The following is a 15,007-nucleotide window of genomic DNA, read 5'->3' as shown; positions in this document are numbered from 1 at the left end:
CTATGGGTTTGGGGGAATTATGGGGCTGAATTGGGGCCACCATCAAGGATTGAGATCTGGGGTTAGAACTGAGATGTGTGTGTGTGTGTGTGTGTGTGTGTGTGTGTGTATGTATGTGTGTGTGTTTCCTTTTCAAGCATTAAGAGTCAGAAGGGTTGTTACAGAAAAACAGGATGAAGCAGAAATAAAACAAGTTTGGCAACTAAGCTCAAAGGATCTCAGGCAAAATAAAAGGCACTCAGGAATCCAGGAGTTAGGAGTCACATAGCATTGGGAATAAAGGGGGAAGGTCCAAGGCAAACTCCAAGAACACTCTCCTGGAGTCAAACCCATTTGGCACTTGTCAGTCAATCTGGCTCAGAGAGTCCAAAGCAAGGACAATGAATTTGTATTGAAAATGCAATTTCAATTCGAGATGGCCTGGTCACACTTGAGAAAGGGAAGACACCAATAGCTAGATGTAACCAAAGGATAAGTGCTACAGATTTCATATAGAGGGAAGAGCACAATGTATACATACATATACACTTAGCTCTTCAGTGAAAATACTGACCTCCCAAGAGAAGTTCCAGCAAGTCAGCTAGGTTTGAAGATTCAGTAGGAAGACAGTATTTCTCAGTGTGTGCTTGGCAAACGGCTTGCACCAGCACTGTTTGGGAAAGTTGTTAAAATGAAGATTCCAGGACCAATGGGGTCTACAATGCTGATTCAGGAAAGCACTTTTCTGACTGGCCAGGAATCCAAATTTGGGGGTGTCAGAAGGGAGTTTATGAACATGGCTGTTCTAAATCAATCACACGTGGCTACAGAAGAAGTAGGGTGTGACAGGTGAGTGAGATCAATTGTGGGTGAAGATGTCATTTGTTGGTTGCTTTGGACTTTGGGCCTCCTCTCACGCTGTCACGGGCTCCTGAGTCCTATAACCTCTGCTTTGACTTTGGGGATCTGCTTCTCTTTTTCTTCTGCTACTTCCTTCTGCCTGGTTGTCTTGGGTGTGCTCACTGCACCATGACCTCAGCTAATAACCTGGGTCTCTCTCTTGCATAGGCATGGGGACAGGGTGAGACAAGGATCACCTTAATTCCCTCTTCGAGGCAACCATACTCAGAAAATGCCTGATGAACTCTGCATGGAGAGTGTCCAAGTTACCTGTATGGTTTGAGAATTAGAAAAGGAGACAGGAAATGGCCTTGAGGTTCTTATATGGTATTTTCCTAGACTTTTCTGTCATGGCATTTTCCTATAGTACTAGGTACATTTAGGGTGTTAACAATGTGTTAATAATGCCTGCTGATAGTGCCTTCTCACCCTCTTCTCTTAGACCCCCATCTGGTAGAATCTATTCTGAATACTAACAATGCCTTCTAAAGAATATGTACTGGATATTAATAATTTATTGATCAAATCAAAAGAAATGATTGATACCACATTTCATGGAGTTTAACAGGCACAGATTTCCTTATAAACACATGTTGGTAAGAAAGCATGGCATTATGGATTCATTAAGAACGTTTTTTTCCCTTCATGCTGCTTTACATAATTAATAGTGTCTCAGACTTCATGAAATATGTTACATATATACAAGACTTGTTTCTGTTAAATGTTAGAATAATGGCAAATAAAACATTCTGGCTGGTTCAGAGTTAAGCGATATGCTTTATCAAGATGATTTATTTTCTAAGAAATACAACAAAATAGAGAAAGTACAATTCAATAAAAAAAGAGCATTAAAGTTGGCATTTGAATGCATGGGGGGTTTTGAGCCTCTGTTTCTTCATCTGTAAAATGAAGACAATGGAAGCTACCTTACTGCATGGTTAGAAGTAAATGAAACTAGGATTTCGATAAGGACTCTACCATGCCATAGAAATCATGGACAAATTCATTAAATAGCTAATATTAAGTGTTAAATATATATTTCATCAAATAGCTAATCTTAAACATAAACCTAAATCTATTCAGGAAGTAGAGCAACTTTTGTCTCTAGGGTTACCAAAACCAAAAAGAATCCTCCCTGAATGCTAGTACAGGTCTTTAAGGCTCAGTAGACATGGCTAAGAAAAGCGCTAAGCCTCTGACACCTTCATAATCAGTTTAAAAAATTAATCTCAGTCAGAATGAATGGAAAAACACTACAGAATTTTCCACTGTGGTGATGGATAAGACAAAGATGATCTATTTCTCCTCTACTATTTAACACTATATTGGGAGTATTGGTCCATGTAAATAAAGAAGAGCAATAACTAGAACCATCAGGATAGTAAGAATGGGTAAAACAATCTCTATTTTCAGATGATAGAATTATATATTTGGAAAATGCTAAAAAAATGAACAGAAAATTACTATAAAAAAGAATGTAACAATAAAATAGCAGTTTTAGAAAACAAACAAAATTCAATAACCTTTACATTGATGAATGATAGTTAGAAGGCATAATGGAAGATTCCATTTAGAAGAGGTAAAGAAACAAACATACAAAAACTAGGCATAAATTTAAATATAAATGTTCTAGACCTCTAAGAGAAAAACATTAAGCACTCCTGTAAACATAAAAGGAGATTTGATCAAATGGGAAGACATATCATATTCTAGGACAGGAAGACTCAATAGTAAAGAGATTTCCTTTGCAATACCAATAAAAATACCATCAAGTTGTTCCCCGCCCCACCCCGCCCCAGTACTAGTTGTTTCTAAAGCTAAAGGGACAGAAAAAAACAAGCAAAATATCCAGGAAATCCCTTAAAAAGGAAAGGAATAGAGAAGTGGAAGGAGTTAGCACTGCCAAGTATTAAAGTATACTACAAAATGATTACCTGTAAGGGAAGAGGGTACAAAGTGGAAGAGACAGGAATGGAAGGTAAGTTTTTCTGAATATACTTGTTTTGTAGTTTTGACTTTAGAATCATGTAAACATTTCATACAAAGGAAAATTAAATTTGTAAAAATATCCTAGCAATGGAAAGCAAAATGAAACAAAATGAGAGTTCTATGGGGTAGACGTTTAGCTATGGAGAGAAATTGTTTCAAGAGACTTTAATATATGACTCAGCATCCACAGAGAGATAGATCTGATGGAGAAAGGGAATTACACAATTTCAAAATTTATGAATTTTAAAGTTTATACAAGAAAGCTAGGAAATGACTACATACTATTAAGTTTATGTCAAAAGAACTCAAGAGCTAACTTAAAGCAGTTTTCATTCGTTAAACATGCAGCAATTCAAGATTTCAAAGGAATAGTAATAACTGAAATGAATTGAAAGACTCAGATATATTAAAAAATCTATAAATTCTTAATAATATTGGGGGACTTCACTAGTTACCTATGGAGGATGCCAGAGAACTAATTTGGTATTCTGAAAATTGGTTAAAAAAGAAAGGAAAAATAAACCATTTTTCCTGTCTTTCCTGTATGAATCACACCTCAGGGAGCCAAATAGTTATTGAAGGAAAAACTTTTCCTTATAGAAGACACTAAACAACAGATAAAGAAGTAATGACAGAAGTGGAAAATTACCATTTTGGAAGCCCTAACTAAATGGATGTAGGCAAAGTTCCTCAATGACTATTCACACCCTAAGAAAGCCACATCACTTATAAAGCATTCTTGCTAGAAAACAGACCCCAAATCTGATCAAGTCCTAACTCCTCATTTATAGGGAGCACAGAACATGAGAAATGCTACAGGGTAAACCAACCTGATTTCTTCAATAAGTAAACTGCAAGGGAAAAAAAAGGAGAAGGAACTAACAGATTAAAAGAGAACTTTGGAGGTATTTTTGTCTAATTCAATGCTTGGACCTTATTTAGATCCCCTTTTTAAAAAAAAAAGTGCAAAAACATTTTTTTTAAATAAATTAGACCATCAGGCATATATGAATAGTGGCAAAATATTTGATGGTATTAAGGAGGCTTAGTTAATATTCTTAGATATATAATTAGATTATATAATGGCTTTGTAGTTATGTTTATAGAATGATTCCTTATTCTTATTCTTATTCTTATTCTTATTCTTATTCTTATTCTTATTCTTATTCTTATACTGAAGCATTTTGGGATGATGTGATAAGGTATTTGGGACATGGCCATACCTTCACCTTCATTGGCCCTAGGCATTTTTGCCTTCATGGGTCCCCTTCCACCATAGTAGATTTTTAGGATTCTAAAAATGTCATTGCTTTCTGAGGTGAGAAAAAAAAATAAAATATTTTATTCAATATTATTTATAAGTTCATTTTTTTCCTTTCTAATTTTAAAAGAATGAAAACATTTTCATGGACTCCTGAAAGTCTGGTGGGTCCTGGCACTGTGCTTGCTGGGCTTAATGGATGAGCTGGCCCTGGTCTTGGATTTGCTTCAAAACGATCCAGTGGGGAGAGAAAGAGGGAAATGGGTTTTAGGGGTGTGTGTGAAGTAAAATTGGCTATGAGATAATAATTGTTGAAGCTGTGTACTGGGCATGGGGAGTTATCACATCATTTCTCTACTTTTATGTATGTTTGAATATTTCCATAGTAAGTTAAAACACCAGTTTCTGAAAAAGGCTTCTTTGAATGCTTTTATTTTTTACATAAAGGAAGAGTACAGAATAAATAAATAAAAGTAAAGCAGAAAAAGCTGGTTATTTGAACTTGGGTGTTCATGTGGGTCCTGAATAAATGAGATTTAAGATACCAAGCCTCATTTGGGACAAAGACCTAAGTGTCAAAATTTTGCTAAGATTGCTAAAATCTAACCTGACAGAGTGTTTTTAAAATTAAAAAATTTTTAAATCACTTTCTAATGTTCTTTGGTGGTAGGAAGAATGACACCCATATGGACAGAGATGCTGCCTGCCAATATGTTGCCATTTTATTTTGGAGAAAGCTAGCTAGGGACAGCATTATGAAAATTTCACAGTGGCCTTTGTGACAAAATAATGAATACAAGTAAAGGGCAATACAGGAAGTCTATCCTGCCTTTTAGAAAACTGCATTTGAATATTGTGAGCAGGTGAGTGCAACATTGGCTTTGTGGCCTAGGAAACTCCAGCATACCAAATACTGCTGTGGGCAACTCTCCACTCCAGTCCCTGCCCCAGGATACCCCCTGGTAACCTCTCAGTACTTCCCTCACACCTCTATTCATTCACTCTCCAATAAGTTACTGGGTAGGCACGCCTTGGTGGCTCAATCGGTTAAGCATCCGACTATTGATTTAGGCTCAGGTCATGATCTCACAGTTCATGGGATCAAGCCCCATGTTGGATGCTTGGGATTCTCTCCCTCTCTCCCCCCACCTCTCAAAATAAATAAATGAACATTTTTTAAAAAGTTACTGGGTATCTACTCTGTGCCAAGCACTATGCTAGACAGCTGTATACACAGTGAACAAAACATGGTTCTACCCCGAAGGAGCAAACTGAAAAGGACAAGTCGTCTACTGAGGAGACAGAGATGTACACAGAAATTTTCAAAACAAGTTGAGAAGTAGTTTAATGGGGTAGGTAGAAAGGGTTAGAAAGTATCCCACAGAAGCTAAAGAGGAAGGTTTTTTGAAAGTGGAGGGCGATTTAAGAGGCCTGAAGAAAAGTAGCCTGTTTAAAGAAAAGCAGACTGAGGAAGGCTTTTCAGGAAGGGAGAAAGGTGTGTACAAAGCTGAGAAGGCTGGGACAGTGCAGAAAGGTACAAGTGCTGGGCAGAACAAAGGTGGTAAAGGGGAGACTGGGTGCTGGAAATTGCTGTGGAGACACTAGGCCATGGGAGAGTCATAATGAAGAAACAAATGTCTACCCCTGGGTCCTTAAAGTGTGGGCTGAATCCAGCAGTGGCAGCATTACCCATGAGCTTGTTAGAATGCAAAATTCTCAGGCCCACCCTAGACCTCCTGAATCAGAAACTCTGAGTATATATATAAAATATATACTTTGTAAATACTAAATACTCAGAGTTTCTGTATACACACACACACACACACACACACACACACACACACACACATACATTAGCAAGTTATCTAGGTGATTCTGATGCATGTTAAGTTTGAAACCATTGGTTCTCAATCAGGAGTAATTTTACTCTCCAGGAAACATTTAGCAATGTCTGAGTAGACTTCTGGCTGTAAGACTGATGTAAGACTGGCTGTAAGTGGAGTATTACTAACATCAAGTAGCCAGGGATGCTGTTTGTTAAACATCCTAGAATGCACAGGTCAGGCCCCTACAACAAAATCCAAATGTCAGTTGTGCAGCTGTTGAGAAGCTGCGATCCTTTCCTTCTTCCCTTCCTACTGCTCCCTCTCCAACACCCTATTCCTTTCTTTCTCTTTCTTTCTCATCTGTCACTCATCATCTATCTCCTTTACTCCTACTTGTTCCTCTACAGATGGCAAAACATTCACAAGGCCATAATGTGCTGCTTTTCTGCATTTATTTATTCAATTACATACAACCCTCTCCTTTTATTCAATTAATAACTCCATATGACAAAGTTGATCTATTGCTAATGGACATATTATTTGATTTCTATCCTAAAAAGGGTCAATTATCTTGCTAGGAATGGGATGGAGCTGCTCAGAATACAGACGTTAATCATCACCCTATGCCTGAAGCTAAAGCCCTTGGCATTCCACATATGAGCTGACACATGGAGTCCCAAACAGCCAGGAGTCCTGATTTTGACGTAAAAGGCAGTTCCGATGCCAATTGAAGCTTAAAGTATCTTAGCTCTTACAGGACACAAGATATTAGGGAAACTCTGACTTTCTCCTCAAGAATGTGGGAGTAAGTGGTCTACTGAGAGTTCAAGCACCAAGTCCACACAGAATGGTCTTAAGCAAAGATATATAAGGTCACATTAGAGAAAACGGGTTCTAATCTGACAACGCTGACAAATCAAAATAATTCTATCACAAGAAGTTTTGTGAGGCAAAATGGATGAGGAAAATGTAAAGTTACAAAGACAAACATTGGCAATGCCCATCTAACAGTTTCCAGGAAATTAAGTGCCCTGAAAGATCAACGTGAACATTTAGTCTGCTGAATGAACCCATCTTCCCATAGTGGAGGCAGACGTCCCAGGCTTTCAGGCTAATATAGTAGCCGTCTAATAGTTGTTTTCCCTATGGCTGGCCCACATAGAGAAAATGCCCTGATTAAACTGAGGTGAATGCTGACTCTGCTTGAGGGATATGTTGCTCACTCAATATGAATTGATTGGCCCTTAGGTTTATAGGCTCTGGTTTCTACTGATTTTACTTAGTTATCCTGAATTGGTAGAATCAACTTGGGGGCATTGAGGAGCTTCTGGACTTCCAAGGTAGAAGGAGGGTCAGTTTTTGGACCATAAAAAATGCCTCCTGGAATCTGCTTCTGGCATTCAGCCTCTTGTCTTCCTTTGGTCACCCTCACAATGTGTCTTTTCTTCCAACTTGTATATTCCCACGATACCCAAAAAGCATTTGTGGTAGACTGAAAAAAATGGCCACCATACTTTGTAGTTCCTCTCACCAAGTGGCAGAGTCAATTTCCTCACCCTCATCCCTGAATCTGGGATGGCCATGTGACTTGCTTGGACCAACAGAATGTGGAGGAAGTGACCTCCTATGCATTCTGTGACTAGACCTTAAGAGACTTTGCAGCTTCTGTTCTTGCTCTTTTGGAACTCTAAGGTTGCTGTGTGTACTAGGCCAAACTAGCCTTCTGAATGTTGAGAGATAAATGGCTCAAACACCCAGTCATTCCAGATGATAGCCAGCCAAGGCCCAGAAGCAGAGCCACCCTGCAAATACATGAGGGCATCCAAGCAAGATCAAGAGAAGAACCTCCTACAGGAACTCAACTTGCCAGTGCATGGAATCATAAGCTAAATAAATGGTTATTGTTTTCAGTTACTACATTTTGGATTAATCTGTTATGCAACAATAGATAATTGATACAGTAATTTTTGTGTTCTTAATAACTCCCAATCACGCCATGAACTTATTGCCACAGTTTATCTCTGAGAAGCCATGGACTTTCCCTCTTGACGTAACACAATTGGGATTTATCTTTGACTATCTCATGAGCTTCAGTGGCTCCTGCAGAAGAAACATCCCCTTCATCTTCCATCAAGATGCTAAGAGATTTGGGTAAGCAGTACAGAAAATTTTGGGTTTTCCAACATTCACACGAGGAGAAAGAGAAGAGTTAAATACATAAACAATTGCATTTCTCAGACATATATCTGACCTTCAGCCGGCGGTCTGGATCTCCACTGCATAGAGAATTGACTGATACTTTGAATGATTTCCAGGCTGGGCTTAAGTTATTCATCACAACCTGAGAAAACAAAGAGAGGAGTGGTGGGTTGGGGAGGGAATGCTTGACATTTTTACATTTCAATACAAAAACCATCTGAGAAGTATTGTGGTGCTTATGAAAAGGACAACTATCTGGAATAAGTGTCTTAATGAAAACTTGGAGTAAGGGTGCCCACTAAGTGGCTTGTTATGAGCAGAACTCCTGTGATCACTGGCCTGGCTGTTGTCTCATGAATAATGATCATCATATGGATGCTGGAGATGAACATTTCTACACTGAAAGGAGCTAGGATTTAGGAGGCAGGTCTGCTTTTGGTCTCTGATAAAGGATCTACAGGCATAGATAAAGTTCTACAGGAGTGTCATTCCTATGGCATAAATTCTCTTCTATTGAGTATAGGTAAAGACTATTGGTTAGTGTAGGGAGTATAGCAAGACATTTCTACTGCTAAAGAATTGAATAGTCTTTGGTCTATGACCTCAGGTTAGAGCAGATTCAAGTCAGAGGAGAAGTTTCTAAAAGAAAAATCCCAAGAGCATACTTATACCAGCTTTCATATTAAGGTATAATATGGAAGATCTTCAGATATTTAGTGTCACAGTCTATAATACAGTGAAATCCTTCTGAAAGCAGCTTCCTGCCCCATAGTCCATACAAGTCAAGTCAGCCTGTCATCACTATGGTTCAAATAATTTGCATGGACATAGAATGCATGAGAAGCTCTGTACCTAGGGCTATATTGTGTACTTTAGGATAGAGGTTCCCAAAGTGTGGTCCTTGGAACAGCAGGAGAACCAGCATCACCTGGGAAGTTGTTAAAGGTTCAGATTTCTAGGTTGTGCCCACACCTACTGACAGAAACTCTGGAGGTGAGTCCCCTAGATGATTCTGATGCATGAAATTTGAGAACCACTGCTCTAGGGTATATACAAATGAAGTCAAATGGAATTTTGTCATATCGATTTGTCTTCCTGTGAAAGTTTTAGTTAGCAGAAGTCTTAGCATTATAAAAAAATGAATTCTCTATCCAAATAACATAATTATTTTATAAGTAATTCCCTCTTCTACTGGGTTCCTTAATATAACCATGAATTATTGATTGTATCATGGACTCATTATTAAATTTCTTTTAATGCATTAAAGTACAAAAATTATGTTCCTGTGGGGCTTTGTCTTGTGCCCTGATACCATGGGGATGATCAAAGTTGTCATGAGAAGAAAAGTTAGATAAAAGCATCTGGGTTAATTTAAAGTTCTCACCTTTATATAAAAACACTAAGAGGTGATATTTTATTGCAACAGTTTTTAAACATAGCAGATCAAAGTTTCAACTAGAAATTTCCTACGAAATTAGAATCTGTGTGTACATGTGTGTGCTTCCTCCAAGAGAAAGTATTGCCTAATATTTATTTCATATCTCTTGAATAAGAAAGAGGAAAAAATCAATGTTGTGTTGCTTGACTCACTGGAAAACGTAACAGTTGCATTGCTTGTGAGACTCCACAAGCTCCTGAGCAATTAGGTATGGGAGGAGTTCTAGAGATTCTTGGGAGTAGGAGAATTTACTAATACTAATAATGAGAAAAGGACTGGTATCAGGAGCAAAGGAAAGGGAGATCTTGTGAGAGAAGTCTAATGATACACCCCCATCTCCTTTCTGTCTGCACATTTAAGCCCCATTCAATGACAGGAACAAAAGGGCAAATGGACACCACTTCTAATTCTCCCCAAAGTTTATTTACTTCTCCCGAAAGAAGTTTGTCCTACCAAAGGAATCTGTGTTTGTGAAAAGGACTCTATTTGGTGGCGGCAATCAGGTGCCATTCAGGGAGACTACTGTACCCCAAACTGTTCCCCAGGGGTTAAATTCCAGAGAACTACATTGTACTATTATAACATGTAGCAGACATACTATCTATACTCAGCTTCATTCATTTATTCATTTTTTAATTAAGCACAAGTTATTAAATGCCAACTATGAACTAGATGGTATCCATAGACTTTGCCCATCCAAACTATTTAATTCTTGTATACTTTTAATATGACACAAAAAGTTCCCCAAACACTACTTGAGACTCTATTACTTCAGGAAAATGGAAATGGACTTCCAATATGGGGTGGTGGGAACATGGAACCCTACTATCATCCTATGAAAGTCATGAGGGCTCCTTCTTCTTTTATCCCACCACACACATATATATGCATGCACAATAGTCCTATATATATATATATATATAAATATATATATTCATGAATATATATATATACATATATATATATATATATAAATATATATATTCATGAATATATATGAATATATATTCATATATATATATTTATATATTCATGAATATATATATATGAATATATATACACAATAGTCTTCTCTCAGCTCTTTCATTTATCACAATCATCCCAATTCCTCCTTATCAATGTACTTCTCATCCCCACAGACTCTCTCTTGGACGAGCTTGTAAACAAAATGAAAAGTGGAGACTGGGGTTGGTTGTTGAGTGGGTGTGTGGCACTGGGTGGTGGGTCAATAAGACATAAGGTTTGGAGCCCCAGAGAGAAAGACAAGGGAGCTTGAGAAGGAGCTGCGGCTAGACCAAGCAGCAGCTGGGACAGAACAGCCGTTCACATAATAGGCCTGACATCAGCCCAGTGGATGAACTTTTGCTGGGGAAGCAGATGCGCTTCTCAAATTATCATGAAGCTCAGGCCAAACAAACTCAATTCAAACCTCTGCTCTACCCCTCACTAACTATGAGAATTTGGAAAGTCACTGGCCTTCCCAAAGGTTCAGTTAATGAACTATAAAATGGGGGTAATAATAATCATGTCAAGGGATTGTTATGAGAAGTAAATAAAGTAATGCATACAAATCACTTAGTACAATGCTTGGCACCTAATCATACACATTAAATGTTACCTAATATTCATATTCTTATTAATATGTTGCTGACAGTCTGTATTGAAGGTCAACAATGGAAAATCTGGGTGAGAGAGGGTCTTCTAACATCTAAATTGAGAATTAAAAAAGCTACAAAAGACAGAGAGTCCTCTTAAGGACAGTGAAGGCTCCAGGTCTGAGTGCACAACTATAGACATTAAGAAACATAAGGGGTTTCTCAAAACAGGTCAATTTATTATCTTAGGAGCTGAGATGGCACAGCTGAAGATAAGTCTTCTCACCTCAGTTCGGTGTACAAGCTGCTGGGTTGCATCATCATTCATACGAAAAATTTCCAGAAATGGGTCAGATTTACTGAAGAAATCCTGAAATAGACAAAAATTAGTTATTCCCCACCTACACACATTTGGTCCTTCCCTGGATCAAATACTGCTGGATTTGACCCTTCCGTGCTTTGTTCTTCATCTCTGTGATCCACCCTGGGCTAGAATGACTTGCATCTGACTCCAAGTCCTTGGAGAAGTACAATCTTGGTTAATTGAAATCCGAAGTATTCTTCAAAGATCAATTCAAATGCCAGTTTTTTGAAAAGCAACGTTCTGTTTTCTTAAACATATTAATTAGAGTCATTGTTAAAGCCTATGTCTGATGATTATGATATTTAGATCACCTTTGGATCTATTTTTATTATCTGTTTCTTGGTTCTGCCTCTTGTGTAGCAGATACTGTGTAAATAAAGATTATAAAGACTCAGATGAGTCTTTTTTAAAATGTTTTATTTATTTTTGAGCCAGAGAGAGAGAGAGAGAGAGAGAGAGAGAGAGAGCGGGAGAGGGACAGAGAGAGAAACACAGAATCTGAAGCAGGCTCCAGGCTCTGAGCTGTCAGCACAGAGCCCGACATGGGGCACGAACTCATGAACGGCAAGATGGTGACCTGAGCTGAGGTCGGAAGCTTAACCAACTGAGCCACCCAGGTGCCCGTAGATGAGTCTTTAGCAAGAGTCTGGCAAGCAGTTAGAATGGGGGCAGTCACCTGACTCCAATTAAGGTTGAGCTATTTAGAGGTAAGTTTCTTCAAAAATCTTTATAGGTGCAATATATTTTTGATTCACTTATTCTTTGAAAATAGTCCTTAAAGAGCTCCAACTGAAAGGTTTTGTGTTTATAAGGGCTGGTGTTCCTTGACAAGCCCTCAGTGCTAATTTTTGTGAGACTCTCCAAGGCTCTGTTTATCTCCATAGTCTCTTGGCTCTAGCTTTTTGTTCAGTTTCTCTTTATGCTGCTTTGCTAATTAGTGGTTGTCTTGGGAGAATAAGACATTCAGACTGTTTCTCTGAAGCATCTCTGAATCTTGGGCCCTAGCTCTCTTAGTACCCCTGAACTTCAGTTTTGCTTCTCCAGGCACACGAGATTACAAAGACCTCTGCTTACTTTCTTATTTCTCACTATCTATTTTCTGCTAGGCATCTTAGCATCTCTACCCGTGGTGTTTTATTAATCAGGCTTGAGGAACTGCCTTGAGTGGAAAATCTGGATAGAATGTCTGAATCACCTCAGCGGATTTCTCTTCTTTCCATTTTTGGCCCCTCAAAACCGACAGCCTTAGGGCCTTCAAACAGATGTCTCTTGGTTCTTATCCAGTGTTTCTAGCCATTTTCATTGGGAGAATAATGTAAAACAAGCAGGTACTTCATTACTAGAAGTAGATATAGCCATATCCTTCCTGTACACTTAGTTTCTACCCCAATAGATTATGAATGGTCAGAAAGGAGGAATTATATCTGATTTTCTTTTATATCTCTACAATTTCCTCATATTTTACAATGTCTAGACTTTAGTGGTACAGTGTTTATGGAATGTATGAATGAATACACAAATAGATGAATGAATGATATGAACAACTGGTATAGAATAGGAGGCTATCTGAGCAACAGCCTTAGTCACTACACTCTTATTATGTATTTCCTCAAGTGATCCCCCCACCCCCCAACCCCCACCGAATTCTAGACTGCAGCAAAACAGAATGAAGCCTAAAGCCATCCTAGTCTTCAGCTCAGCAAAATATTCTCAGGAAATATACTGATCATAGAGTCTTTGTGCTTGATGTTAATATACAAGGAAGGATAAAACTTGGTTTCAACCCTTCAAAGTACCATCTGGTTTGGCGGTAAGAGGGAGCTGATGGATTTTCATTGGGAAATGTGGTTGTGAGGAAGTTATTTCTGGGGATGGAACAGAATGATTGAAGGTATGAAAGAGTGAATAGAGAGGCACACTAAGCAGCTTAATTCCACTGCAGCCTAAGGATGTGGAGAGGAGTTTGAGACAACGCTGACAAAGTCAGCTCCATGAGGTGAAGGGTCTTAAATGCTCATCCAAAGACTCTGCATCTGCCTTGGGAAGCAGTTGGGAGCCAATGTCAGATCTTGAGCAGGAAAACAATATGACAGGCTCTATGATAAACAATATCAGCCTAGAAACTAGAAACCTTGTAGGACCCCTTAGAAAGAGAAAAGATGGGAGATAGGACTCTTTATCTTCCCCCTGAGGTCTTCCTGCCCCAGCCTGAAACTAAACACCATGAGCCACAACAGTTGGAGTCTGGTGTATACCTTCCTATTCTATTTTTGAAGGTACCAAATTACCACAACCTTCATCTTGTTAAGAACCCACAATGGCTGTTTTTGCCAATAAATCTGTCCTTCAAACTGTGTCTGTCCACCAAAATGGCCCCTTTCCCTCCCAAACTGGTAGTCAATTCCTATCTCTACCCCTTTTACTTAAGACATTCACATTTCTCCCCTCCCCACTTATTTTTAACACTCATCTTAAAAAATTGGAACCTCCCTCTTACCTCCCTTTCATAATGGATGTGAGCCACATTAGCTTGTTCCTAGATGCCCTTGGATTCCTCTCTTGGAGTTTTGGCTTTGTTTCCTTAAATAGATTGTTGCTCCCTCAGGGAACATGCCGGTGAATTGCACTTAAAAATTGCTGACCACACTGAAGGAATTTTATCAGTCATTTTTCTTTTTTCTTTCATTGATATTTTAAACTTTTGTTATTTTTATTTAAAAATAGAAAGTAAGAAAAAAAAGAAGGAAAAACGCAGCCAATACTCATATCCATAATTCCACAACTATCAATAACATTCTGGTAAATATTTTTCTAGAATCTAGACATAATTTTCTTTTCTTTCTTTCAAAAATATATTTGTAATCATACTTTACATACACTTTAACATCTTTTTTTCTCTTGGTAGTATATCACAACAGTTTTTCTATTTTATTTTACATTCCTTTAAAACACTATTTAAGGTGGGGCACTTGGCTGGCTCAGTCAGTTGAGTGTTGGACTTCAGTGTGACTCAGGATCTCGAAACTCAGGAGTGCAGCCCCACATTGGGCTTATTGTTGTCAGCATGGAGTCCGTTTTGGATCCTCTGTCCCCCTCTCTCTGACTCTCCCCAGCTCATGCTCTCTTTCTCTCTCTCTCACAAAAATAAATATTTAAAAATAAAATAAAATACTATTTATAGGGTTAGCACAGAGATGTTGTCAGGACAAAGTATAAATCAAGGAAGGAAAGATCAGATGCCATCTATGCTTTCATGTGAGAATCTACTACGAGCACACTATCTTGAGTACTGCTTTCAAATTCTGACTGCACTCTATACAATCTCCATGATCTGGGGCAAGATATTTAATTTCCTTAAGGCTCAGTTTTCTGGTTGGTAAATGGAAAGGATGTCACATTTTGCCTCCTACCACTGTGGGAATCACTGATCCATGTGATATGTTGAGTCCAGCACCT

General features: G+C 38.4%; 1 protein-coding gene across 2 annotated transcripts in view; it reads right to left on the bottom strand.

Moving 5' to 3' along the window:
• CPNE4 (copine 4) overlaps nt 1-15,007 on the bottom strand; it is a 499,943-nt gene that overhangs the window by 107,243 nt on the left and 377,693 nt on the right. For both annotated transcript variants that reach the window (XM_043595404.1, XM_043595405.1), the window contains exons 6-7: nt 11,474-11,557; nt 8,207-8,296 (exon numbers count right to left, since the gene is read on the bottom strand). In XM_043595404.1, coding sequence (XP_043451339.1) covers nt 8,207-8,296; nt 11,474-11,557 — 174 coding nt within the window. The remainder of the gene's footprint in view (nt 1-8,206; nt 8,297-11,473; nt 11,558-15,007) is intronic.

This window comes from Prionailurus bengalensis, chromosome C2 (assembly GCF_016509475.1).
Source record: "Prionailurus bengalensis isolate Pbe53 chromosome C2, Fcat_Pben_1.1_paternal_pri, whole genome shotgun sequence".
Lineage (NCBI taxonomy): Eukaryota > Metazoa > Chordata > Mammalia > Carnivora > Felidae > Prionailurus > Prionailurus bengalensis.
The sequence above is the reverse complement of the archived record's forward strand: the minus strand, read 5'-3'. Positions and strand labels throughout refer to the sequence as shown.